The sequence below is a fragment of the Sceloporus undulatus genome, chromosome 6 (assembly GCF_019175285.1).
Source record: "Sceloporus undulatus isolate JIND9_A2432 ecotype Alabama chromosome 6, SceUnd_v1.1, whole genome shotgun sequence".
Classification (NCBI taxonomy): Eukaryota; Metazoa; Chordata; class Lepidosauria; order Squamata; family Phrynosomatidae; genus Sceloporus; species Sceloporus undulatus.
The window spans coordinates 73,257,370-73,281,765 of NC_056527.1; the positions used below are offsets into that span (position 1 = coordinate 73,257,370).

A 24,396-nucleotide genomic window follows, 5' to 3' on the forward strand; every position below is an offset into this window, starting at 1 on the left:
CTGATGGGCAGGGTACTTCTTCCACACAAACCTATTCATCAGTTAAGATGGGCAAATAAAATCTTCCCCTGAATATACACTTGCTTTCAGATGTTAGCTGCATAGCTGGTTGAAAAAGAACCCTTTAGCATACTTCAGCAGCAGAAGGGGAAACTGAACAGCCTTCTTCATAAGGCAATAAATTATCTCATCCAACTTGTTCAATTGTACTCTAGTAATCAGTTATTACTAATTACTAATCAAATATTTTGAGAGCTAGCGTGTAGCAGTTTCAGCTGAGATGATAACTTTGGAGACCAGGGTTATCCCTGCTCAGCCACAGAAACCCACTGGGTGACCTTAGGCAGGTCACATTCTCTCAGCCTCAGAGTCTTTGAACAAATCTTGCCAAGAAAACCCTGTGATAAATTCACCTTAAGTTTGCTATAAGTCAGAAACAACTTGAAAGTACACAACAACTATCAGAGATTTTGACTACAATAAAATCTGGTTTTAGAAGCAATTTGCCAGCAGAAGAGAAAGTTTGAAGACAATACTACAACCTGTCCATAAGAAGGACAGTAATATAAAACAATTATTTTAAAAAATAAAAACACCAAAAGCCATTTTCTCTCTGTTTTCTGTGAACAAGAGCCCACACTTATTACAAAACCACTGAGCCACAGGATCAGCTTCACTCTTGCCTACTTGCATGACCTCCTGTGGGCATCCCTTTGATCATGGAAGTACTAGAAAGTAACACAGTAGTTAAGCCAGCAGCAAGATGTTTCATAACATAGGGCTTGCCCAAGAAACAGATACCAAAAGCCAGGCAGGGGAGTGTTCTGATTGGGGAAATCCAAAGGTAGCCATTTGAGGGCTACACCAAGTTTGGCCCTAGGACCTGCAATCCTTAATCCACCATTAATCCATTAATCTTTAATCCAGCTATTCCACTTCAGGGCAAGTAGCCAGACTGAATTATATTTTGTTATGATACTAACATTGGCTCCATTGCAAATACTGTATATAAAGTGAAAGTCTTCAGAGCATAGTTACTTACACGATAGCCTGGTTCTCCAGCTGCTCCATCTTTCCCATTTTCTCCTGGAAACCCAGGAATCCCTGCATTTGAATCTGGTGCTGGTAATCCTGGAGCACCAGGTGGACCTGGAGGCCCTGGAGGCCCAGGGGCACCCTATGCAAATCAGATATACTGTTATAACATTTTGCAGCAGTTGACTAAACAATGGAGTCCTTTACTGGTCTTAGAATCCTCTCTGCCTGAAGCCCGCACACAGGGACAACAGTATGTATGGATAATGTATCCAAAGTACTTTGATTGTGTTCACAAATCCAATATATCAGGTTATTTTCATTCAGGCTTATTACATGTTCAGAAGCTGGGTTTGAATCCTCAAAGAAGGATTTTGTACAATTGAGTAAAGCTGTATGAACTCATCTTGATCTGCCACAGAACTAATTAGCTCTCTGGCTCATCTGTCATACCAGTTAGCCACACCAATAGACACCTTTAGGCACAGTGTACTCAGCTGTTGGAACCTTAAATGAGCAATTATAATCTAAACTAGTATTTAGATTACTAGTTGTACTATATAGCATTAGTGAGACAGAGAAAAGCTGATGGAAAATCCTCACTTCTTGCAGAACTGTCTTTTTTCTATCATAAATCCATCAATAAATCAATCAAACTATCAATGGTATCATAAACAGAAGAGCCTTAGTTCTGAAACTAATGTATTTCTTACAGTGGAGTTTATCACACGAGGGAAAACTGCAAAAATCCTGTGCAGAAACAGGATTTTAAAAATGGGGGAAAATTGGCAAAAGAGGGTAGTTTTTCACACACAATGGGGTTAATGTGACATTAACCTGAACACAAAGTAGTTAAAACCTGCCCCTTTTTACTTTTGGGATTTTTGAAAGTAAAAAGGAGCGGGTTTTGTCTAGTTTCCATTCAGGTTAATGTTGCATTAATTCTCATTAACTTTAACGTTGTCTCAAAAACAACCCGCTTTTGGGGGGGTCAGTTTAAATCCAATTTGTCACAGGGTCCGTTCCATGTGATAAACTCCTGTGCCTCTATTGAGGTCCAGAGTAATACTATATGAAAACTGAAACAGTAAAGAGAATTCTGCTAACTATTATTCTTACAGTTGTAAGGACACATTCTTGTTTTAAGAAGCGATCATCAACAACTAGTAGTACCTACTTACTCTGGGAAGTTCTATGTCTGTGTCAAAGTCACCAGATCCAGAGCCAGACCCGTCTATTTCCAGTCTTCTCTGCAATAAGGAACAACATTATTTCAAAAACAGTGTTAATGGGATATGAAACCACCTTATGCTACCATAAGAAATATAGTCATCAGATAAAACTGATAGCATTTTTAGTTTGTAGGTTAAGCTGCTAGACTTTTCTCTCTAGAGAAAGAATGGAGGTGCAAATATCTATGATGCAAGAAAGAGTGATGGGAAGTCACAATTGTTTGGGGCATATAACTGCCTCATTTACACACAAACCAGATGGGTGAGTGTGCGATTTCCACAGCAATGGGCCATGCAAGTAGGGAAAATAGAATCTTCTCCACTTATCACATCATCTTCTCCTCTCTCACCTTTCTGTCATCCCAGGTATTTTTCTCCCAACCAGAGAAGAGTGTCTGAAGTTACAAAGTGTGGGAATATGAAGTGGAGAAGAGCCCTAGTTTGTTTCTTCTCACTGACATGCCCCCTTTGATAGCAAAATCTGACCACTTTCACATTCAGGTTTTACATTTGAATGGAACAGAGAAGTACAAGAACATTTGGTTGTACAGTCAGCCCTTCCTTTATGCAGGGATCCGTTCTGGACTCCCCTGCATAAAGGAAATTCCGCCTATGCTTGAGCCCCATTTAAATGAATGGGGCTCATGCACACGGCGAAGTGGTGGTGTGGCGGCATGCACACACACCACAGGCACGCACCCCATTATTCCTTATGGGACACGCTGCCCCTTCTCCCAGCGCGGCTTTCAGCATATGCTGAAAGCCGTGTAAGGTGCACCCATGTATGACGCAGGCACACTGTATTTGGTCAATGACCATAAATGAATGGATGAACGAATGAATGAAAAAAGACAACACCATTGTGTCTACTGGGACTGAGGACTTCTTCTTGATCTATCTGGCTGTTCTTCCAGACAACTTTATATACAGTACCACTAAAGGTCTGTATCAAGTGATATATAAAGCTGATAAATTCAAAACCTCTCTAGCTGTGCCCACATGTAGCCAACCAATCAATGAACTATGGGGAAACAGTTTCTCTATCTTGTTCTCTCATGTATTACCTTGTTATAAGGAGCAAACTCTGGCCAAAGGTTAGGTTTCCCTGTCTCCGGTCTTTTTTTCGTTACTTTTCATTCATCTCTTTATCACTTTCCCCCTTGCTAGTCTATTTCTCTCACCTACCTCTGCATATCTCCCACACCTTTCCTTTCCTTTTATATTGTTCTTACCAGTTGCTTTCCCCCAACACATCTATTGTTCATGGTAAACCTTCTGTGTAAGATTGAAAATAAAAGAAAACAGAAAAGTTGCTCCACATAAGAAACACTGAAACTCACATATCCCTTAGATGGGGCAGGTAGTCCAGGGGGCCCTGGAAGTCCAGGAGGGCCTGGGAATCCAACACCAGGATCTCCCTGGAACAAGTATGATATTGTGAAAACTAGAGCATATATGTTAAATTACAGGACTGTTTCATTCAAAGCAACCTTATTTGCTTTAGTGAGACCTGAGTAGATGAGCTGGGTGGGATTCACTTCCCTCAGCTCATCTGAGTATTTAGTACAGTACCAAACTAGACTTGACAGAAAGGGGAATTAATGTAAGCACTATGGAATCTCTATCTAGATGTTTCCAGTAGACCCAGAACACAAATTAGCAATGCTGCATAATACAAGGTAGCCCTGTTGGGATAACATCATTTCAACCAACATCTCCTTCCATGACCCATCTCATATCTGAATCTCACTTTCTCGTGGCCCCTTTCCTTCACACAGACAAGCAATATAAGGATCCACAACATAAAGTCCAGCCTTGTGTTTCCCATTGCCTCTCACTGGGCCTTTTGTCTCCCATTCACCTACCTACCCATCCCCATGCTCCTCAGGCCATTCTGTAACATTCATAGCCAGATACCCCTTCCCTCTACTGTCACACTATGAATCATATAATAATCATAGTTGTCTGCAATGCATAGATACATTTCGAATCCTACTGTTTTAGTCAACAGGTACTATATATTCCATTATAACTTTCCCGACTCTTTTAAAAATTAGAGTCTCCAGCTTAAATCACTGAAGGTAGCAAAGTAATTTTGTCTACTAGCGATGCTCTGAAATAGAGCCAAATTAAATGAATTAATGCTTTAATATTTTATGTGTGTATGCGTGCATGACTGAGTGAGAGGGATATAATAAGCAGTTGAAAGAGTACAGACTGTCTATCTCTGAGGAAACTAAGCCAGAAATATGAATATGGTGTTAGGAAGTAAATGACAAGAATAGCACTTATACAATATGTTGCTATAGGAACTGGTTGGCAAAGTTACACAGAAACAAATGTCTTAGCACTTGAATAAACAAAGACCTGTACTTTAGCAACCACAGTAATCAGTGTCTGTCCTTACAAAACATTTTTTAAAAGATTCTTCTTCTAAAATAAACTAGTGGAATAAACAAACCAGTTGTACATCTTACAAATCCCTTTGGCAAGTAGAGCACCTATACCTACTAGATATTTGTGGAGTCAGGGGTCCACCAGATAATCTCTTTCTTGTCTCTCTTTTTTAAAAAATTAGATTTATAGAACCTTTCTCCCAGGATGGGATCCAAGGTGGCTCTCCTTTGCACTTATACCCCATCTTCTTGTCCAGCCCTTTCATTGGGCACGTTGTCAATTCTCTCTTTTCTGACCTCTCCCCTTGGCAACATTCAATCATTTTCACCCATATTTCAATCCCCTTTAATGATCATTTTCTCTCCTCACACCTCTTGCTTGCCTTCCCATCAGCTCTTTCACCATGTTGTCTCCCTTGCTTCATTCTCCTCTCCTTCACTACTCCTCTGTATCATACATGCTGTTTGCAGAGAAACGTTAGTCCCAGAAGTTTAATATTATTTGTCTGTAGATATTTGTAAAGTACCACATTGCTATAAAACAATCTACCTAACATCATAAAATTAAGAATACTTTGCTTGTTTGTTTGTTGTTAAATACAATGAATAGCAATAATGTGTTTGTTTGTTTGTTTTTAAAAAACACTACACTACCAGAGGGAAAAGAAAACCATAGTGAGTCATATTAATGGTCTGCTGATTCTTTAAATCTTCAAGCAACAGCAGTGGCATGGCTAGTATGCTGGTCAGGTTCACCTTGATGATATTAACCCATTACAGGCAGTGAATGAAGTCTGTACTTCTTTGTAACTTCTAGGCAGACAGGTGTTATCCTCTTGTCTACTATCAGAACAATACACTAAATTCTGCTTTTGAGATATCACTGCAAATATTTTCCACTGCATTCATAACAAATGAAGCTTCCTAGCATGTGTATCCTAAGCACCTTACTTGTGTGTAGGATTGTCCTTCCTGTACGGGAGCAGGGTAATAAGTCATGTACACAGACATTGTATGATATGGGAAGGGACCTTAGGGTGTAGACAAACTGGTTAAAAAGATCACAAAGTCCCAGACTTTTTTCTTGATCTTTCTGCTTTTATTTTGGAAGTCCATACATATTTTGTTTATCACACAATATTTTTAGTTAACTTCTGGTACAATTAGATACTTTTTATTCCACTTCCTCAATGGGTTATAACCCACTTTCTGATCCGGTTCCGCTCCGCTATGTGAAGCGAATACAAAAGGTCCCTTGTTCTCACTACGAAAAGGGACCTTTTGTGGAATCACTTTTGTTTAGCATTCTTGTCATCCCCATTAGTTGGAGCTGTGGAAGGTGGAGCAGCCCTTCAGCTGGTTGGTCACCACCCTCCTGGAACCCCTTTGGAAGGCTGCGTCCCAGACCAGACCCTTTACCTCCAGCAATCACAGTCCTGTGAGCTGCTGAGGAGGAGGATCAGGCACCAGTGGGGCATGGCAGATGGGATGGCAGGACTGGGGCACCCCCTGAGACTCCTGCTGGGCACCATGGGGTGCGGAGGAAGGTCACCGACGAAGCCCTCTCCCCCGTGTCTTTCCCCCTCTCGAGACCCCTGCCAGGCACCGTGGGGCATGGAGGAAGGAAGGAAGGCTCTCGAGGAAGCCCTCTCCCTGATGTCTTTCCCGCTCCTGGGGTTCTCACTACCTTCGGCTCTCTCTCTCTGGATCAGAGGAGGAGGAGGAGGGAGCACAGAGTCCGTGGAAGAGAGCAAGGCCAGGCCGAGGAACAGAGCAGAGAGGAGGAGGAGGAGGATGGAGGCAAGGGGGACTCGGGAGGAGGAGGAGGTGGCCAGGGGACACATTAAAAAACCTGTTATCTCAAAATTGGTATATTGCTAAAGCAATGTTTGGAAAGGCAAATAGTTGCTTTACCAACCTATCAATTTTGCAATAAAGTTTTTTTTAAAAAAACACTTCAAAAAGGCAGCACTGGGGTGTCTCTGGAGAGGGAAGGTAAACACCCCTCTGCCATTTGTAATCAGAAAGAATCGATTCTTATCTGGCATTCCCATTTATTGAACAGGCATGAGAATCAATTCTCCTGAAAAGAACCACCAAAAAACTACTATCAGGATCGCCTGGGTTTTTTACGTTTGCCCCACTTTATTCCAACTGGAATTGATCCAATGAGGATCGGAAGCGGTTTCGAGTGGGAATGAGGGTCATATACCCTGCAACACGATGTGGTGCAAATTATAGTGGGAACGACCCCAACGTGGTTTATATCAACCCAGTATGTGAGAGCCAGTATAATGGTTTGAGCATGGAACTATGATTCTGGAGGCAAGGTTCAAATCCCCACTCAGCCATGGAAATCCAAGGGGTGACCATGAGCAAGTCACATTCTCTCAGAGGAAGGAAAAGGCACACCTCCTCTAAACTAATTTTGTCAAGAAAAACCCATGATAAGTTCACCTTATGGTCAACATAAATTAGAAATGATTAGAAGGCACACAGCAACAACAGTAAACTGGAAAAATAGTGGAGTGAAATCTGGGACTTTTAAATCAGTTTGGATACACCATTAGTCTCAGAATATCCAGCATTTAACTATCAATTGATATTGTCGTTTCTTTTACATCAAACAGCACCTACCTTTTCTCCTTTAGGACCAGGTTCTCCTTTTATCCCCGGTGATCCCCGAGTTCCTGGCTTACCCTTTTTTAAAAAAAGAAACACTTTACATTATAATTCTGCAAAGTATATGGAAGACATAACAGTGGAAGGGGCTTAAACTGTTTTGTTTGTGCTTCTCCTGACAATCTGAAAATTTTATCACCATTTGCATCAGTAAGTCCATTAATTCTGTAGTGTTTCTTTGTAATTGCAAAGATAATCAAGCCCTACTTGTTGCTTCATTTGAACAAATATGAAGATCCACTTTATGTTCTCCTTTAGTGCATTCAGAGCTTAATGCTCCAAAAAGGAATATTGTGTTGCTGTGAGATCGTCTTTACCTTATCACACTCTTTCTGGTTTAAAAGGAGGGATGGATAGCAAAATTAAGATACAGCGGGCCCTAAGTATCTGACTCCTGTGAATAACAAAAACTGTGGATGCTCAAGTCACTATTGACAAATTGAAATTACCTGGACCAATCGCAGCCAGGCCGAGAAATGGACCCAGGGAAGTAGCACAGACTGCAGAAACAAGGTCCAGGCACCAGGCACACATACTTTGTGCTTCAGGCTGCTGCAGCAATTCTTCTCTTTTCTTCAACAAGCAGAAGCCCATGTGCTTCCAGTAGGAAGCAAGAACAATGCTTGCAATCTGGGCTTTAGTTTCTGCTCCCACTTCTCATTGCTCATGGAAGGTAATTCCACCAAGCACCTGACCATCAGAGCTTTACTCTCTTCTATCACTTGGCAACCAAAGCAGGAAGAATGCATGCTTAGTGCCCAAGTCTTGCTACTGCATCCTGATGGCAGTCAGTCACAGGTAAAAAATTTTTTTTAATTTATTCATTTCCGTCTGCAGATGCTCAGATTTGCAGATACCAAACCCACAGATAATGCGGACCCACTGTATATGATCTAGGAATAAGTGTCGTATACACTCATGTAGAAGTAAATAAAAAATGCCAAAAATATTGACCAAAAAAACCTGGGTCAACTTATACATGGACCAATATGGTATCAAGCATCCTTCCCCCAGCCTGGCGCTCTCCTGAGCTGGCTCCCCAAGCCTCATCCTCACCCTAGCTGCCTCTCAGGAGACAGCCAAGATGCAGGGGAGGAGGATGGAGGGTGAGCTCTGCCCCACCCAGCCTCATCCCCAGCCTGGCTGCCCCATGGAGGACAGCCAGGGTGGAGAGGAAGATGGAGGGCCAGTGCTTATCCCCCAAGCCTCTCCCCAGCTTGGCTGTTTCCTAAGGGAACAGCTGGGCTGTGGAGGAGAGAGAGGGCGAATGCTCACCCCTCAATCTTCCTCCCCAGCATAGCTGTCTCCCGAGGGGAAAACTGGGTTGTGGAGAACCGGGAGGAATAGTGCTTAGAGTTTCACCCTCGACTTATCCACAGGTCAAAATCCCTAATTTTGGCTCCAAAAGCTGCCCTTGACTTATACATGAGGTCGACTTGTAGTTGCGTATATAACGTACACGTCATACATACAGTAGCTAACACTGCAAATCTCTTTTCAGCAACCTTTATCTTTCCTCTGCTAGTTTCATTTAATGACCTGCAAGGCATACAACACATATGCATCTGAGATAATAGACATTAGTCTACAAAAGCTCATGCTGCCAACTTTTTTCTTTCAGTTAGTCTTAAAGGTGCATACTGATCCTACAGACTAACATGGCTATATCTTTGAATTCTAATAGTATGAGATGACTGCAGTCATACATATTAACTTAGAAAATGGTGGTAGACCATGTCACAAAGATTAAATGTATGCACTGACAATTCCATATTTTACTTTTACCTTCAAAAAGATTTTTCTTATTTTTGATTTTTGATTTTTTTAGCTTCTAGTAGTTGTTATTTCTGCTCTGTCATAACAGAATTGGGTTAGCCCTGGATAAAGAAGAAAGGAAACAGAGAAAGGAGGAGGATGGAAATGAAGCATCAGGAAGGTATAGGATGGGGAAAGGTTAGCCATCCTATTACAGGAAGAAATATTCTGATTTGTTTTTAAACCCAACTTCTCCCAAGTCAAGTCAGCGCATTTGGGAATAAAAGTAGCAATTCGGAAGATATGTGTCTGACATGTTTTCCATGTGTATTATTTTAGCACAGCATATACTGTACAGAGCTGTGTCTGCAACAACATGCTATTATTGTCTGTTGTCATAGAAACATCATCTCCCTGTGGTTTTCTGAAACTACTCTTTGACGTTTGGTGGTGATTTGGCTTATATCTGAGCGCAAATAGCATGAAAGTAGAATTAAATACTATTTATTTCCTATACTGCAATGAGAGAGAGGTATGTACAGCATGAACAGATGGAGAAAAAGTTGGAATTGCCTCCCAACCTATACCTTTCTGCTCAAAAATTTTCCCCTCAAAGCTTCCCATTTTAGCATATTTTTGTATTCCTCACAGAAGAAAAGGCTTTTTAAAGGGTTTGAGTTTAGTCTCCTTTCTACATTGATAATACTGCACTCATTGATTCAGGAGTAAATTCTTTAACCCAGCTAAGCCAACAGGACCATTCTGTAACTTTCCTCAATTTACTCCTCAAGACCCATCTTTTTCATGAAGGAAGAATTAAGAGTCTATTGTAGCTAATAAATATAATGCAGAATGGGGAAACTTTGGTGTTTATTTGACTAAAACCATTTACCCAGTTTGTAATCATTTTCACTGCTGTCAAAAATGAACATTTCTTATCTATGGAAGGTTAGAACACATCTGAACATATTCACATTCATACAGATAGAATACTGTTCATAGCACCGGCATTTAAATCAATCAGCACAGTCCAAATTAGCAAAATAGTGATACTCACAGGTTTGCCATCCACTCCAGGCTTTCCAGGAACCCCAGGTGGTCTTATTGTCCCCAGTTCTGTTTCTTCTGGGCTTGCTTTTTCTGGAGGTCCAGGTAGTCCTTCTTCTCCCTTTTGCCCTTTTTCATCTTTTTGCCCCTTCAGGTAGGAATCAGAAATCAGGGCTATAATCCTAAACTATTTGGAACTAAAGCCCCATGAGAATTAAATTATGTTTTACCTCTGAGTAAATATACTTAGAACTGGACTGTGAAAACCCTCTTTAAATTCAACTGAAATAATGAAATTAAAGATGTCCTCTTAAGCGTTATGAACATAAGAAATCTTAAAAGATATGAATGGAAATTGGAGTCCATTCATCCCAAGTATAAACTCTGTTTTTTGCTGACCTCTCTATGCACAGCTAAGTATCTCCTTACAGAATTGTGGGTAAATTCTGGTAGCAAGAACCAATTCTGATGCAGCACATGCTGTGGAAAAAACAACCAATCCTTTGATTTTTCATCTCCATAGGACGATTCTGAGCAAAATGGCACTTTTGGCACAGTTCGGCACATGTCCACTAGGATATAAGCGCTTAGTATCATGAGCCTTACTCAAATAGTGTATATATACTTACTTTTTCTCTGCTTGCACCTTGCAGAACACCATCATAAGGCCCCACTTCTGTTTTCAATATTTCTTGAACAATAGTGGTAGATTCACTTTCTTGTCTATTCGTTTGTATAGTGGTCACACCTAAATGAGACAGAAAATGAAAACTACATGAAATAAGCAAAACTCCACCATAAAATCACATCCACCAGGAAGAAAGCAACACACAAGGTGATAGGTAATAAGACAATGTTACTTTTGTTCATGAAGGATGAAAAGGGGGTGGATGAGTCAGAAAGTGAAGATATTAAAGAAGAAATCCTAAGAACTGTAAATTGGAAACAATTGCTAAATAGGATGCGGTAGTGTTTAATTAAAATGTTCCAAAACTTTGAACAATTATTTTTATAAAAGGAATAAAACTATAACAACATAGATTAAATTACAGAGTGAATATAGTAGTGAGATATTATGGAATTGATGTTCAAATCCTTATGTGTTTTAATCTGCGGTTCCTGTTTCCTTAAAGGGTTTGAGATACCAAAAAACAAAAAATTAATATAATAATAATAATAATAATAATAATAATAATAATACATGGAGCTCAAACACCACACTACAATAGATCAAGGTAGTTAAATTTTCAACGTTGGTGCAGCCTTGCAGTGAAAAAAAATGAAACAGGTGGTCTTTCTTAAATACTAGCCCTATCACTGTAACTATTACCTATTTTAACAGGCCTATTTTTTATTCATAAATGCTTTATTAGCTTTAGTTTTATGTAAAACAAATATGCATGTATGCCAAAAATAGCTCATCTAATTCTAGATTAATTAATTCTTTGTTTTCCAACTTAAACCAGTCTATTAACCACTCAAAACAGAATGAAAAGAAGTATATTTTAACATTAGGTAATCCCACCCCACCCCAATTTCCTTAATCTTGGACTATTTTTAATCTAATTCTTGGCTTTTTACCAGCCCAAATATATTTACTTAAATCCTTGTTCCAGTGTTTGAAGGGGGTTTCATTACCAATTATGGGGCTAGTTTGAAATAAGAATATTAACTGAGGTAGAATATTCATTTTCACAGAGGCAATTCTCCCTAACCACGAGAGCCCAATTTTGCTCCAACGTGACAGGTCCTCTTTAATTTCTTGTCACAATCTTACATAATTATTTTAAAATAAATCAACCTTTTTTTGTAGTTAACAAAATACCCAAGTATTTAACTTTATCTTTAATGTGATCTTATTTCAAATTGAGCTTTCTCTGTCCTATTTAAATTCATTGTAAGTGTGGCTGTTTTTTCTTTATTAATACATAAACCAGATACATGTCCAAATTGATCTAATAATCTATTTACCTTTTGGATGACCTCTACCGGATTTGCTAGGGTTAATAACACATCATCTGCATAGGCCCTAAGCTTTATTTCCTTTCCCTTAATTTTAACACCTTCAATGTTTGGATCATTCCTTATCACATCATTAAGTATTTCCAATAATGAGATAAATAAGAGAGGGAATAAGGGGCAACCTTGTCTTGTTCCTCTAAAATTTTAACTGCTTTTGTTCTTTTTCCATTTATTATGAGCTTGGTTCCTTGCTTCTTGTAGATCTGATCTATCCACTTCTCAAAATTGTAACCCATATCCATTCCATTACAAATTTGCTTTAAAAAATAACCAATTGACTGAATGCTTTTTCAAAAGACCAAAGCCATTTTTTCCTCATTTTTCTTCTCATGTAATTCAATTAGATTTAAAATATATCTAATATTGTCTTTCATTTTCCTTCCAGGTAGGAATCTACATTGATCAGTACTAATTCGTTCTTTAAAAACTGTCTTTAATCTTGTTGCTAATATTGTTGCAAAGATTTTATAATTGGCATATAGCAATGCTATTGGGAGGTAATTTTTTGGTTCTGAACCATCTTTGTCTTGTTTAGGAATTAAGGTCGTATAAGATTCCTGCCATTTTGCCGGATACTTACCTTTTAATATATTATTCGTTACTTTTTGCAATGGATTAATTATCTCTTCCAAGAAAGTTTTATAACATTCAGCTGGAAAGCCATCAGGGCCCGTAGCTTTACCCGTTTTACTATTTTTTATTGCTATTCTAATTTCTTGTTGTGTTATTTCTTGATTTAGTAGTTCTCGATATTCCTTAGAAATTTTAACTATGTCCTGTCTATCTAAATATTTCAAAATTGTGTCCAATTCAATCTCATCTCCCTTAAATAAATTTAAATAATAATTTACAAAAATTTGTTTTATTTTATTTTGTTTATCATAAATTTTACCAGTATGTATTACTTTTGAGATTAATTTTTTGTTTATTTCCTTCCTTAATCTATAAGATAAAAACTTCCCTGACCTATTAGCTGTTTCAAAATATTTTTGTTTAACATATTTTTTTATTCAATTGATCATATAAAAGTAAGGAAATTTGAGAATGTATTAATTTTATTTCCTCTTGATTTTTTTTTTATTTAGAGAGTTAAGCATTAATTGTTCTTGTTTATTCTTTAATTCTTCTTGTAATGTACATAACAATTTATTTTTTATTTTTTTATTTTACACTCCTTTTTTGATAAAAAAAATCCCCTTATAACATCTTTAAAGACATCCCATATCTGGTCCATGCCCACTTCAGTTGTTATTAACAACTGCTAAAATATAATATTAGGTATTGTCATTACACCTAGGTGGAAGCAGTATTAATTCTAATGCAGTTCTATAGTGTGCTCAAAGCATATCATATACATTATTTCAGTAACTGCTTGAAACAGCTCTATAAAATACCTCAATAATTACCCTCAATTTTTTACTTGGTGGAACTGATGCCAAGAGAAAGACTTTCTTGTGACTATGCTATAAGATTATAACAGGTGAGATTTTAACCAGGAACTCCCTGGTTCTCATTTCAATCTCTTGCTCCAAACTGGCATAGTCTTATTAAGCCCATACGTACATACGATGGAAAGTTTTAGGAAGTCAGACCATAGAGTTTCTCTCTGTAGACCAATGTAAAAGTATTAAAAATGTGGCCAAATCCCCACTAAACATGACTCAGAATGGAGGCTTCCGGGACATACTCATTGCATCAGAAATTACATACTGAGTACTATCATATCATGATCATCATCATAGCTGTCTGAGGGACACCTCAACAACCAGGGACAAGTCACTACTTTGAATAACATGTAGTGGGGAGGAAAATTAAAATGTATAATGCCTTGTTCTTTGACTTTAGCTGAGCCCACTGCTTCTTCTAAGAGATATTGTCCAGAGAAATCCGTTTCTTCAGAATGAACTGACATGGTTGGTGGTGGGCTTACTGGTCCTGCAGTTGTTTCTTCAGATGAATTCCCAGATGGTTTCTAGGAAGGAATATAAACCAAACATTATCTGGACATTATCTCATTGATCATATGTTGTTGTGTTGGGAAGTTTAGAAGCCATTGTGCTTTGTTCTGTGTCATAGCTTGGCATTCTTTAACAGCAATAGAAATCAAAATTTGTCCCAAATAAATCAACAGTAATGTTTCATAATTCTTTGAAGCATTAATTTTTCAGATAACAGGGAAGATACTGACAATCTCAACAACACTGAGCAATATTTTTGGACAATTTTTGTTTTAAATGTCCCCCACTCTTAAATTAACTGAAGTGAATTCTCCTCTCACTCTTCCATCATATCTTCTATTTCAGTTTGATACAGTCATATAGCTTTTCTAGGAGAAAGATACAAAATGTGTGTAAATCTTATTCTATTTGCAACTTGAAAGGTTGGCTTACACCTGATGCAAGGAGGAAAAAGAGCCAACCTTGCGCTTGAGCACAGGCAATCTGTATAAGGCAATTTAGTGAGACTTGTGGCTTCTATCTGTACTTTCCTGGATATATAGGTATGATCAGCATACCACAAAAACAAAAGAAATCAAAACTAAATGTGGATAGGTTATTTTCACAAAACTTGTCTGTATGTGAATGGAAGCACACGTTTGCCCACAATGAACATATGATCAAAGCTTATCATGCTTGGACATCTGTGTCTTGGACACACATGTCAAAACTGTGTTGTGATAATTTATGTATTAATTCAGGGTTTTCTTCAATATTTTTGTTTTTGTCATCGATGTTTATCACACTATGCTCTTAAAGAGGTACTATTCCAGTGTGACTCCTCTAGCAGCCTCCTGTTGCATGCTGGGATTGGCAGTTTTAAGGAGCTGAACTTCTCTGCCTGAGAATTCTAAATACCCCTCCTTAAAACTGCCAATCCCAGCATGCAACAGGAGGCAGATAGAGGAGTCACACTGGAATAGTACCTCTTTAAGAGCTCGTCTGATAAACACCATCGTTAAACTGGCCACTAATTAAGAATATTCAATTCTCTGTACAGCCAAATACCATTCTAAAGAAGAGCAATATCTGAGGTCAATGTGGAGGTACAGTATTTATTCATACAGGGATCATTTTGAGACCAGTCTTATTTTTCCTTTGCTACTGTATTTAAAAAAATGCAATACAAAGGAATTTTACCTGACAAACAATACTTCAGTTAGAACAAATAGATGCATTAGTTTAAATCCAATTAAAATTCTTCTCAGAAATGTAAAGTCATTTTGTATGTCTATATTCTCATGAAAGGTGTCCTAAATAATTCTTAGGCCTGGGACAGACAGTCCTGAAGTGCTGTGCCACCGCCGATACTAGGGTTAGGGACTGTGCACCAACTGCATGGTCCCTAACCCTAGCACAGCACGGCGGCGGGCTAATGGCAGTGGCCCATCTACATGGGTACCACCATCTTAGCATAAGCAGCATGCAGCATATACATGTTGCTGTGCGTCAATTAAGTCATGAGTGTGCCATTGATACACTTGTGACGTCTGGACAGCGACCCAAAAAGAACCTGTTTTTCTGGGTCCTTTTTGGGGTGGAGGGACGCCAGGCAGTTTGGCCGCTACGGCATTCATCCAGAGGAAAACAAGCCGCCGCCAGCCCAGAGTTTCCCAGACTTATGTACCAGGCCTTACTGTCATTCATTATACTGTTTTATGCAGCAGCAAAACAACAACAACAAAAAAAACCTTGTTGTTGTTATGTAGCTTCTGACTATGAAAAATATACTAGAAATATGGAACAAATATAAAAAAGTATCATTGAATGAAAACTCATTAATAACACCAATAATAATGGTAAATTCATTCCCAAAGAACTTAAGGAATCTATTAGATAAAGAATTAAAGGAAAGGAGGCTAGGTAAAATAGAAAATTGGATAGAATTAAAAATAGGAAGAGAAAACATAAAAGAAAAACTTAAGGGAATAAAAATGTCACCGTTTTATTACATTCAAATAGAACAATGGTTGAAAAATTGGAAGAAAAAGAATATAGAAAAGGGAAAATATATGCAATTTGAACAAATAATTCAGAAAGGAAAAGAATTAAAGGAGAATGAAAATATGAAAGGAATAACTAGCAAAATTTATAAAATATTAATAGAGAAGAAACCAAAATATTTGGAAAGAGATATGGGAAGAAGAATTAGGATGTAAATTTTGTGAAAATGAATGGAATAAAATTTGGGAACAAAGACATTTGAAAAATCTATCGGTACAAATTAAGGAAAATTATTATAAGCTGATCTGGAAATGGTACTTAACGCCAGTGAGATTACATAACATAGATAAGAATAATTAAAAATACTGTTGTAATGAAGTGGGATCATACATACATATGTGGTGGCAATGTAACAAACACTGAGAATTCTTTGACTAAGAAAACCTTATAAAATTAATTGGGCCATCACACGTCAACAGGTAAATTGATTTATGGTGATCACATATGTTTTAGACATTATGAACTGTTTTGTTGTATCCAAAATATTGCTATTATACTTTGGTATTCAGGACACATTACCAACTTGATTATAGCTAAAGAATTGTGTTAGGGTATCAAGCATCTTCTTTCCTCTGTTTCATCTTTGAATTTTTCTCAAGGCTGAATCTAATATCATTTTACTCAGAAGTAAGCCCATTGACCTCAAGGGAACGTAATCTCAATTAAATACATTTAATTTAATAAGTCAAGGGTAAAACGTAGGGGCATATAACAAAGGATCTAAAGGATGGAGCAAGGAAAACAATGCCAAAGAATTTACAAGGTTCCAGCAGGCATGTGCTCACATGAAAGCCTGAATGGATAAGAGAGTAGAGGAGAGTCAGTGCTTCCAGGACATTCACTCTTGGCTTTCACCGGGGGATAGTTCATTTTTTAATAAGAATTAAAGTACAGTATTTACACTGATCCATGGATAAGTTGACTCAGGTTTTGAGGGTCAATTTTTTGACTAAAATTTCTAGACTTATACATGAGTATATACAGTCATTTCTTGTTTTCCAACATTATCCACACTCTAAGCCAATTTAGACATGCTAAGTAAGTTCCACTGAAATCAATGCAACATACCTCTGAGGAAATACATATATGTGCATTTTCCTGAGATTATGTTTCCTTGAAGTTAACTGGTCTTATTTCAGAGTAGACCCCTGTTGGATTCTGTATATATGTTGAGCTTGGAGCAGCAGAAGGCAGGTCTCACAGAGAGACTCTGAACATTATCACACACGTATTTTTTAACGTTTTGGGAACTGTAGGAGGACGCTCGTGTGCGCGCACGTCCTGCAAAGAACAGAGTTTATCGCACATGAATACGTCCTCCAACAGGCCCCGTTCCATCCCCTGGCGCGCAGCCATCCCCATCCAGTGCTGACAGGCGCATATTTGTCAGGCAAAAATCACCTGACAAAGTTCTATTCAAAAAACAAAAAAGTGCTTGCACATAAACATACCGTTCAAGCACTAATAATGGCAACATGTTCTGGCCAGTAGAGAACAATGGACTGTGCACACAAGAAAAAAGCCAATCATATATACATACAGTCAGCCCTCTTTATCCACGGATTCAAGCATTCACAGCTTGGAAATATTCAGAAAAGGCATGAATTCCAAATAGCAAGCCTTAATTTTCCATTTTATATAAGGGACACCATTTTGGTCATTTGAATGTGTGTATTTTTTAAGGAAATTCAACAGAAACCTAGAAGATGGTTAGGATAGATGATCATCTATTATATGAAATAGATTTATAATTTAAATTAGCAGGATTAATATTATATACTTAACATTGCTTAGTATGATGTAATTGTTTAAATGTTTGATACAATTACAGAAAGATAATGAGTAGAATTTTAATATTAGTTATGCTATTCTTTGGAAGAAAGGAAATCTTGTTTTGAGAAATAGTGAAATGGGGTATGTAAAGAAGAGTACTCTTTGATTTTTGTCTGGAGAGGCTTGAAATAATGATATTGTATAACCAAAAGGAAGAATTAAGCCTTTTTTACTTTGCTTCATAATCTTTATTTGTACAGTTTTTAAACTTATTTTCTTCTTTCTATGTTAAAGGATCTATATAATCTTTAATAAAATATTCTTTATAAAGAAAAGTTAAGCTACTTGAAGTTAACTTATATAGAATGCATGCAATTGACTTTCAGCTGCTTATAAAGCAGTTAAAGTGGTCAAATGCAAAGATTAGTCATGAATTTTCTAGTTTTATGTAATGATGGTCACTAACAGATGGTTTTACATGGAGCTTGGACAAATTCCTTGAGAATGAAGTTATCAATGCTTACAAGGCATGATAGCATGTATATGCCTATTAGCACCAGTTGCTAGCTAAAATCTAGTGCTCATGACCAGTGTATGGCTTCCCACAGATGTTGGACTAAGCACTGTGGGAAACAACATGTTGGACCAAATAGGGCTTTGGTCTCATTCAAAAGGGATCTTAGGGTAGCTGTAGACCCATAGAAAAGTGCTAGAGCAAGTGATTTCCAATGAACTCCAGGTTCTTTTGGATGGGGCTATTTCAATATGGATATAGACCCAGTCTAGGGACAGAAACATGATCACCATGCAGGATGGGTTTTGCCAAGAGAAAGATGGAACAGTGCATCCCTACTGACTCTCCTTAACCTCTCAGTGGCTTTTGATACCATAAAACATGTTATTAAACTGGATCAGATACCTCAATTGGAGATGGAGGGCATTAGTTTACATTTCATCTGCTCTATTCCTAGATAGATGGAAATTTTCAGAAGGTGGTACTGAAGGATTCAGGTCTTGTTTGTTTGTTTTTGTTTTTTGTTTGTTTTATTTATATACAGCTATTCCAAAAATCATAGCAGTGAACAGCAAGTCAGCTAATTAGCAAGTAAGCTAATTTGCCCGCAAGAGTCTGGGTACTAATTTTAGCGACCTCGGAAGGATGCAAGCCTGAGTCGAGCTTGGGCCCTTTTGCTGGTCTTGAACTCGCAACCTTGTGATTTTGATTGAATGGCTGCAGTACAGGCATTTAACCACTGCGCCACCAGGCTCCATTCATGGTCTTGTTACATGGTCTTGTTTCACAGGGTCTCAAGAGCTTGATTTCACACATACTCTGCTTTTCATGTTAAAAAGTGGTTCCAAACCTTTTGTCCTTCAGATGGTTTGGGCTTCAGCTCCCATAATTCCTGACTGTTGGCCACATTGGAGCTTTTGGGATCTGGAGCCTAAAACAAATGGAGGACCAAGGGTTGGGAACCAGTAAACTAACATAAGTGAGATAGTGGCCATCTTGAGACAGTCCTTGAAGAGGTTAATAGATCACATGGGAGCCACAAACTGACACCTGATAGAGACAGGAGAGACGTAATGTTAGCAGATGGTTAACCTGCCTGGTTGAGAGATTTTCAGTCTGTTTTGGAGGAAACTGTACTCTCCCTGAAAGAGTAGGTGCACAGTTTAAATGTGCTATTGAATTCATTATTATCATTTAAAGTATAAGTGGTCTGAATGGCTTTGAGCACCTTTTAGCAACCAAGGCTTGTTGGATTACTGCAATATACTGTACTGTGTCAGCAGCTGCCTTTGAAACTGGTTCAGAAAGTTCAGTAATGGGGGAAACAGACAGGCAGGAAGGGTCGGCTTGAAGCTGCCCTTCTGAACATGGATTGAGGCTGTGGCAAAGACACATTGCACCCCCAATCCGCTGTGAAGCTAGCTGAAAAAGGAGGGGCAAAGACCCACTCCTTTTTTTGGCAAAGATTCACTCCTTTTTCAGCTGGCAAAAAGATGGCTTTCCCCCCCTTGCAGTAGTCTCAAGCCGGCTGCAAGCCACTCCAGCAGTGTGCAGGATATAAATGCAGCACTGCCAGAGCATCTTGAAGCTGCCCATGTCTGGGTAGCCACCTGGTTTCCAGGTGGCTTCAAGGCATCATTGCAGCATGTGGCATATAAACACCATGCTTTGATGACACCCTGAAGGTGTCTTTTACAGGCTGTCTGTTCTGGCCCTTGGTTTAAGATATAGTTGCCAAGCTTCTAACTAGAATTTACTGATACAATCATGTGACCATAGGTATAACCTTGAGAGAGCTTCAGGGCTCATTCCCCTCTGGATTCTGACTCCCCTTCTCCCAGACAGCAAATGTCAGACATTTTGACAGGCTCACATGGGGAACTCAGGGGCTGGACAGACAATTCCCCACATTGTTGCCATGTCAACCACATGTCGCAGCAACAATGCACTCAGAAAAACAAGATGAGAAACACCACTAGTGCTTTGGAGTGGTGCGGTGGCGTCTGTTGTGCGCCACGCTGTTTGGACGTGGCACACAACACATGTTGTCGGCGTGCACGCTATCTGAAAACAAGTGCACCAAAATGGCCCGGGAGAGCATGGTAGAGCTTGGGAGAGTGGGGACGCTCCGCTATCCCAAGCCCTTAAATCAGCCCCAGGATGGTGCTTTTTGCCCATCTGTATCGGGCCTCAGCTACAGAAACAGCAAATGCAGCACAGGACCACCCCACTTCATTGCTGTGTCATTATATACTACCTTAAAAAATCTATGGACCTCACTAAGTGGCTTAGAGGAATGCTTTCCAGGTTACTTGATGGGGAGAAAACTAGCATATATTTATTTTTCCAATGTTCCAGGGATGTGTACCATGTTTGTGCCCACTGGCTACAATTCTTTCTTTCCTGGAAACTCTTGAGGGACCAGCAGCTGATGGCTCACAAACCAGCACCAGTTCATGGGCCATGGCTTTTAGTAGGCTTGGTGTCTAATCCTACTTCACCAAGAGGGCCAGCTGAGCTGACAGCAAGCCATCTACAGCTTTGTTGAATCCAACTTCTTCCCAACCTGGGGATGCTGGAAAATGCTTAGGACTACCATGGCTTTGGCCTAATCTTTTTAACATAGTGGTTGCATTCCTGAGCTGAGAAAGTTTTGTATCTGTCATAATTTAGCTCTTGCCTTACTCTGCTCCTACTTCATATCTTGAAGATATGAAAGAAATAAAATTTGGAGTGAAAAATTAACTGATGATGTAGTCACAAGCAAATCAGTTTGCTTTCATTTGCTATCTTGATAAGATTCAACGGGTGCATACAAATAGCAAATTTATTTGTTGTGTGCATTAAATTCAGTGCATGCATACTACAGCAATAGCATTTCCTCATTAGAAGAAAGACACAAAGATAAACTGGATATGGTTCAAAACTTACTGGGACTTGTGAGGGCCAAATAACTTCATGTGTCTCAGGGACACCCTCCTGTTCCTGCACACTGTCATGTCCGCTGCTCTCTCCTGAAGTCTAGAAGAACCAAGCCATAATTAAGAACTTAGGTCATGAGAAATGTAATACATATTGTACATGGACATTCAGCATATGCTGACCACTGAACAAACTGCATAAGTACACATATATCCCATGTGTTGGTTATATGGCCGCTTGCTAGTATGGAACCTGTGGCTCTTCAGAGATTTGGCATGAATTCTTATCAGTACTAGGCAGTATAACCAGTGATAAACTATGACAGGAGTTGTAGTTCAGCAATATCTGTAAGGCCACTAGTACCTCATCCTGATCGTAGACTACTGACTGGTGGTACTGTCCTCGTGGTAGAAGGGGCCATCATTTTAACTGGTGATGATGAAGACTGAACTTGGAACTGTCTGTGAGTAACGCATATACTCTGCTACTAAGCTACAGACAGAGACTAGAGTGGTCCATGCGTCAAACAAAGGGGCAGCTCATGCAAAAATTTTCAAGGGGGGGACCTCATTATCCAGTTTCAAGCTGCCTCATAGAAGTAATGCCTACTTCACCTGGGTAGTCCAGTTTCCACTAAATAGCAAAGATGCTTTAGGCAGAGCACACAATATGCACTGCACCACCCACAGCAACCCAGCACCCTAGGCCTTCTTTCCACTCCTCTGCTCAGGTGAACCTTTATTTCTTTCTGATAGTAGCCAAATTGTTGCTTCTTAAAGCACAGATTTCCCATGCCACATTTGTTCATATTTATTTATTTATTTCAAGGATTTAAATCCCACCTTTCTCCCACAATGGGATTCAAGGCAGGTTACAATAATTTAAAAAGACAAAATAATTTAAAAAGACAGAAGTAAAAACATTAATTTACAAAAGTTAAAAAATTATTAAACCTTATTAATATTAAAACAAAGTTAAAACACAAATTCTACTTGTTTTTGTTTTACCAGGAACCTTTTTCTATAAAGGAGAATCAGGAAATCTCCATATAGACAACACTTTGGTGACCAAGTGCTAGAGTGTGCCATGAAACAGATTGTAGGTTATACCTTGCTATACATAGCCTAAATGGGATTTGTGTTCCAACCCAGAATGTCCTCTTATTTGCAGAAATCAAAGAGCTGAAGTGCAAAAGCAAAGTCATTTTTTTTCTCTCTCAAAGGGACCGTTTTATACTCATGATTATTTGTGTGTAGAACCAATGAAAGTAAAATTGAAGGTGACACTGGAAATGTGCAATTAACCAACTGATATCTTGTTGTTTCTGAACTGTAGTTGGGAGTGGGGGCAGCTGTGAATGTCACTGTAATAGTGGGCCCAAACAGACAGGCCAAAATAAAGCTGCTTCGGGTCACGTTAGAGGTATGCTGTTTAAACGACACACACATCTTAAGAGGCCAAAAGCCTCCAATCCTTAGGATTGGAGCATGGCTTTGGCGTGGCTTCCAGCCTCTTAGGACGCATGCAGCATTTCAACAGCATACCTCCAAAGTGACCTGAAGCATGTTTATTTTGGCCTGTCTGTTTGGGCCCGGTGTTGCTGAAGTAGAAGTGATGACACACCTTCCAGCAGGCTTTTTTAGCAATGAAAATTGGCATTCTCCTCACCTGTTTTCCATTAAATAAAATGTTGGTCTCCAGCTAAAGAAGTATTTGCAATGGGAGTTGCAAAAAAAACAAAGAATGAAATGCAAATATTCCTGCTTGTACTCAATTGACATCTACTTTTTTAAAAATGCATATGTGGGAGCACTCACATATGGGTCATCTTCTTCACATTGATCTTCAGTAGCCCTTACATCAGGCTTGATTGTCAGCTGCTGAATGGAGCCCTAGAAGGATTAAAAACAGCAAGTCAAGTTGACATTCTGTCGAAAGAAAACCACACAGAACACATGAAGAGTCCTTCAGACTACAAAGGGACAAAGAATGAGAGCAGTCTTCTGGGCTCTGCACTCTACCACTTCGAGATGCATGTTGGAGCTCATATATTCAGTGCTTTCTTGCACCTTAAATCAAGCAAACAAAGAAAGTTAGGGGTTGATCCTTTATGTCTAACATATTAGATTTTAACATGCAAAGAAGTTTTTTGTGAAAAAGCATTTAATACCCACCCACAACTGTAAACTGAAGTATGGGACATTTTTAAACGCTTCACTTAACACTCCATTAAATGAATAAGCTGAGGTTATGCAGGAACTATAGTAAGAATTTTTTTTCTAGCTACAATCAAACTTTTTCAACATCTTATTGCAACATCTTTTTGCAAAAAAATCCAATCAGATTACACACTCAGGAAAGTCAATGTTATTCCTTTTTTGCAATTGGTCTTTAGAGGTACAGTCAGCCCGCCATTTTCGCGGGGGATCCATGCCGGACCCTCTCCCCTACACAAACAGAAACTCGTAGATATTCAAGCCCTATAGGCTTGAATGGGGGTGCATGCCTGCAAGCGGCTGCAGGGACACGCCTTGGATAGGCACCCCATTCTAATTCCCTCCATTTGCTCCTCACGAGTAAGTGAGAGTCGCGGATCTGAAGTCTGTGCAAACAGAGGGACAACTGTATATTTTCTTTGACTATGGAATTTTAAAGATATAGCTTTCCCCTCTGACATAATTGTCAAGTCATGTCTGACTGTAGGGGGGCAGTAATCATCTCCATTGCTAAGCTAATGAGCCAGCATTGTCAAAGACTACTCTGTAATCATGTGGCCAGCATGATTGAAAGAAATGGTTACCTTCCCACCAAAGTGGTACCTATTTATCTATTTGCACTTTTACATGCTTTTGAACTGCTAGGTCTACAGAACCTGGGACTAGTGACAGGAGCTCACTGCATCACACGACACTTGGGCCTCAACGTGCTGACCTTGCAATCATCAGAGCCAATGTCTTAACCACTACAGTTCCACATCTCAATGGAGTTCTGCTTAGCTATTATGGTTAATAGCTGTT

At 39.0% G+C, this 24,396-nt stretch overlaps 1 protein-coding gene across 1 annotated transcript in view; it reads right to left on the reverse strand.

Moving 5' to 3' along the window:
- Positions 1 to 24,396, reverse strand: part of COL15A1 (collagen type XV alpha 1 chain) — a 194,828-nt gene that overhangs the window by 76,705 nt on the left and 93,727 nt on the right. Inside the window, 9 exon segments of the mRNA XM_042475322.1 lie at positions 1,043 to 1,177; positions 2,217 to 2,285; positions 3,608 to 3,685; positions 7,301 to 7,363; positions 10,158 to 10,295; positions 10,777 to 10,895; positions 13,997 to 14,141; positions 21,389 to 21,478; positions 23,197 to 23,271. Of these exon segments, the coding sequence (XP_042331256.1) occupies positions 1,043 to 1,177; positions 2,217 to 2,285; positions 3,608 to 3,685; positions 7,301 to 7,363; positions 10,158 to 10,295; positions 10,777 to 10,895; positions 13,997 to 14,141; positions 21,389 to 21,478; positions 23,197 to 23,271 (912 nt within the window).